The following is a 4,371-nucleotide window of genomic DNA, read 5'->3' on the forward strand; positions in this document are numbered from 1 at the left end:
TTTACCTCAGATAAATAAGATTTAACCAATGTTTTGAAAATCGGACTGGACTGGACCGGATCGACCGGTTCGATCGATTAAACCGCGGATTGATCGGTTCGATCGGTTGAATCACGAACCGGTGATGCCTTCGGTCCGATTCAATTAAAAAATCCAAAGAATTAATTAAATCGATCAAGAGCCGGTTGAACCAATAAAAATCGAGAGGTTCAGCCGATTTTTATTAAGTATTTATTTTCTAAAATAAATATTTAACTTTATTCAAAATTTTTAATACTAAAATAAATAAAAAATTATTAAACCTTTAAACCGAGATCGAGTCAATTGAACCAGTTGAACTATGAACCGAAAGGTTTTTCCATTCATTCTCCTGTCCGAGTTTAAAAACATTGGATCTAACAACTTCTACTAAGGAATAAAGAAAAGGATGCAACTTTACCGAGTTATTGCAACGTCCCAAACAATACAAGCCAAGTAAAGCAAGGCTAACACGAAGACTGGTGCTACTACTTAGACACGATGGGCAAAGGTTAATAGGCTGTAAGGCGATAAACTTACCTATCTGCAGCAAACACAGGGAAGTCCAAGTTCTCCAGCTCCTGAACCCTCCTTCATCACTTCATTCTTCCCCTTTCCTGCTAGTTAGCTGGTTTTCCCTTCACCCACCCGCAAAATTTGAAGTGTCCTACCCTTTTAGCTGCTTGTTCAGCTTCAGTATTACTCCTCCGATGTTTCTCTGACATTCTGGTATCAATTTTCTACTCAGCACATTGTAGTAAATGGTGTTCTTGCACATTAAATGCAGAGATTGCTCCGAGTTAATGCTATGATTTTTGGTCTGTTGTCATTGGTTTGGAATTTTGAATTTTTGGCAAATTTTGGCGGAATGAACTCTCACCAAGGAGAGATGACCCCTTTTTCAAGAGAGAGAAAACCTCTACCTACGAGAAAGGAAGTTGTCTCTTTTTTTTTTTTTTTTTTTTTCCGTTTTAACAACCAATAACCAACTTGCCTAACTTTTAGTTGATACAATTACCGCTACGCCCAAGTCCCAACTCGCTCTAATAACAAAAACGATTAGGGAGAATTGGTAGTTTTGGTTTTGGCGGACATTTCCATGCTGACAGTTTCTTCTTCTTTCTTCTTGGCTGGCTGCCTCTGGTGCTGAAGCTTCAGCTCGCTCTGGTCTTTCTTCAACCTCCATAGTCCTAATCTACACAGGCAAGACAATTACTCCTCAATCTATGAACTAAGTATGGGTTTTACTCTTTATGCTTTTTCCAATTCTTAAGCTTCCCACTGCAGAATATGATGATTGTCACCAAAACGATTAGATTCTGATTATTCTTGGCAATTATAGCCTTGATTTTGCTCTTCACATTTTCCATCACTGGTTCAGATTGTTAGTTTAAAGATTGAGATGGATATGTGGGTTGGGGTGGATCAGATACGTAGTCGGACTAAACTTTCCTATCCAGTGATAGAGCCCACGATATTGTTTGGAGAAAAGGAGAGTTTTTGGCTGTCTAATCAGAAAATATGTTATAACAGAAGCTCGTTTTCTCAGAAGATTAGATGTAGTTTTACAGAACAGGGATTGAAACCACGTCCAAAACTTCATAATCCTGTTCCTAAACCTATGAAAAATAAGCAGAGTTGGGGGAATGAACATGCTGAAGTGATGGTGGATGGAAGTTTCAGCTCTGGAATTTGTGGGAAGATAGAGAAATTGGTTTTGCAGGGGAAGTACCATGAAGCTCTTGAATTGTTTGAGATCTTAGAATGCAAATCCATTGAGGATAATCTACTGAATAGCAGTACTTATGATGCTATGGTGCGCGCTTGTATTGGCTTGAAATCTGTTAGGGGAGTCAAACGGGTGTTAAATTGTATGGTTAGCTGTGGGTTTAAGCCAGATCAGTACTTGAGCAACAGGTTGTTGCTGATGCATGTGAAATGTGGTATGATGATAGATGCCCGGAAGTTATTCGATGACATGCCTGAAAGAAACCTGGTTTCATGGAATATGATAATTGGGGGGCTTGTGGACTCTGGGGACTATCTTGAGGCATTTCGGTTGTTCTTCATGATGTGGGAGGAGTTTCCTGATGCAGGGTCGCGCACATTTGCAATGATGATTCGAGCATCTGCTGGTTTGCAGTTAATCTCTCCAGGAAGACAATTACACTCTTTGGCTTTAAAGATGGATGCTACAGATGATATTTATGTGTCTTGTGCTTTGATTGACATGTATAGCAAATGTGGTAACATTGCAAATGCGAGGTGTATTTTTGATGAAATGCCAGAGAAAACTACAGTAGGGTGGAACAGTATTATGGCAGGCTATGCATTACATGGTTATAGCGAGGAAGTTATGAACATGTATTATGAAATGCAAGGTTCGGGTGTAAAGATGGACCATTTCACATTTTCAATCATTATAAGAGCATGTACGAGGTTGGCTTCGCTAGAGCATGCCAAACAAGCTCATGCAGGCCTAGTTCGTCATGGTTTTGGGTTGGACATTGTTGCTAATACTGCGCTTATGGACTTCTATAGCAAATGGGGCCGATTAGAGGATGCAAGAAATGTTTTTGAGAAAATGCCCCGAAAGAACGTTATTTCTTGGAATGCGCTGATAGCTGGATATGGTAATCATGGTCGAGGAATTGAGGCTGTTGAGCTATTTGAGCGAATGATTTCTGAAGGGTTTGTTCCTAATCATGTGACATTTCTTGCTGTTTTATCCGCTTGTAGTTATTCAGGGTTATCAGACCATGGCTGGAAAATATTTGAGTCAATGAGTAAAGTTTACAAAATAAAGCCTCGAGCAATGCACTACGCGTGTATGATTGAGTTGCTAGGTCAAGAAGGACTTCTGGATGAAGCTTTTTCATTAATAAGAGATGCTCCATTTGAGCCAACCTTGAATATGTGGGCTGCCTTGCTTACTGCCTGTAGGGTCCATAAAAATCTTGTGCTTGGGAAATTTGCTGCCGAGAAACTTTATGGGATGGAGCCAGAAAAGCTGAGTAATTACATAGTTCTCTTGAATATCTACAATAACTCTGGAAAGTTGCAGGAAGCAGCTGGCGTTGTACAAACTTTGAAGAAAAAGGGTCTGAGAATGTTTCCTGCATGCACTTGGATAGACATCAAAAAGCAACCCTATGTTTTCTTCTCTGGAGATAAGTGGCACCCCCAAACCAATGAAATCTATGCAAAATTAGACAAAATGATGCAAGAGATCTCTGAACATGGCTATGTTCTCGAAAGCAAGTCGTTTCTTGCTGATGTGGACAATCATGAAGAAGAATTACGACTTCATCATAGTGAAAGGTTGGCAATTTCCTTTGGTCTAATCAACACAGTTGATTTGACACCATTGCATCTTGTCCAGAGCCATAGGATCTGTTGTGATTGTCATAATGCAATCAAATTGATGAGTTTGGTTACAAAGCGAGAAATTGTCATCAGGGATGGCAGCAGATTTCATCGATTTAAAAGTGGGACTTGTTCCTGTGGTGATTACTGGTGATGTGATATGTGGATACAAAAACAGTTTAACCTTCTTGTCCTGAGCCGTTGGATCATCATGATGTAATTGATGAGTTTGGTTGCAAGGCAAGAAATTGTAGTGGAGGGATGCCAGCAGATTTCGTAGATTAAAAAATGGGACTTTTTCCTGTGGTGTGATTACTGGTGATGCAAGAATTTTTCTACCTCCAACATTCTATGTTCCCCTTTTTCGTCCTCATTTTTCTACACCTTCTGACAAAACAAAGTGTTGCTTCTTACAATATAAACTGTAAGTTAGAATTACAGTAATTTTTGTGCTTGTTTTTGGTTGTATGTTCCAGAGAATAATAATAAGAGAGAGTTTTGATTACAAAATCTTTCTTTGAGTCTGCTATTAGAATTTAGAGAAACATGGAACTTCAGAGCTTCTTTTATGCTCCTTAACGTGTAAATTATGAGTTTGCTTCCTTTCCTGTAAATTCTTTTCTGTTCTAATTAGTTGGTAAGAAAGGAGAAAGAAATCCTGAATTTGAACTATTCTATCTTTGACATGAGTTTTACGAAATTTCAATTTTGATTGCTTGAATTCATTTTATTCAATATTCCTCAGTTGGATGGTTAGGCATAGTGCATCCTCAATTATTGGCAGAACCACTCTTCCTTTTCTATATTATATTAGGATCATGAATTGCTATTTTCCGATAATACTGAGAAGTTTCCAAGTGAGCTAATTTTAGATATATATGTTGTGTACAAAGAGTAAAGGCATGTTATTTGTGATGTATAGGCATTATACTTTAGAAGCAGTGGCGGGGAATGATATATTAAGGTCAGAATACTCCTCCATGCTTG

The 4,371-nt window shown here is 38.6% G+C and overlaps 1 protein-coding gene across 1 annotated transcript; it reads left to right on the top strand.

Moving 5' to 3' along the window:
• The first annotated feature begins 991 nt into the window (after nt 1-991).
• LOC113755730 (pentatricopeptide repeat-containing protein At5g50390, chloroplastic-like) lies at nt 992-3,963 on the top strand. The gene has a single exon (XM_027299640.1). The coding sequence runs from the start codon at nt 1,421-1,423 to the stop codon at nt 3,536-3,538; it is 2,118 nt and encodes a 705-aa protein (XP_027155441.1). The 5' UTR covers nt 992-1,420; the 3' UTR covers nt 3,539-3,963.
• Nucleotides 3,964-4,371: the final 408 nt, after the last annotated feature.

This window comes from Coffea eugenioides, unplaced genomic scaffold (assembly GCF_003713205.1).
Source record: "Coffea eugenioides isolate CCC68of unplaced genomic scaffold, Ceug_1.0 ScVebR1_1669;HRSCAF=2560, whole genome shotgun sequence".
In the NCBI taxonomy this organism is placed as follows: domain Eukaryota; kingdom Viridiplantae; phylum Streptophyta; class Magnoliopsida; order Gentianales; family Rubiaceae; genus Coffea; species Coffea eugenioides.

What these genes read in the sequence shown, in the direction of transcription:
- LOC113755730 (XM_027299640.1), top strand. Translation starts at nt 1,421, where the DNA reads ATGGATATGTGGGTTGGGGTGGATCAGATACGTAGTCGGACTAAACTT.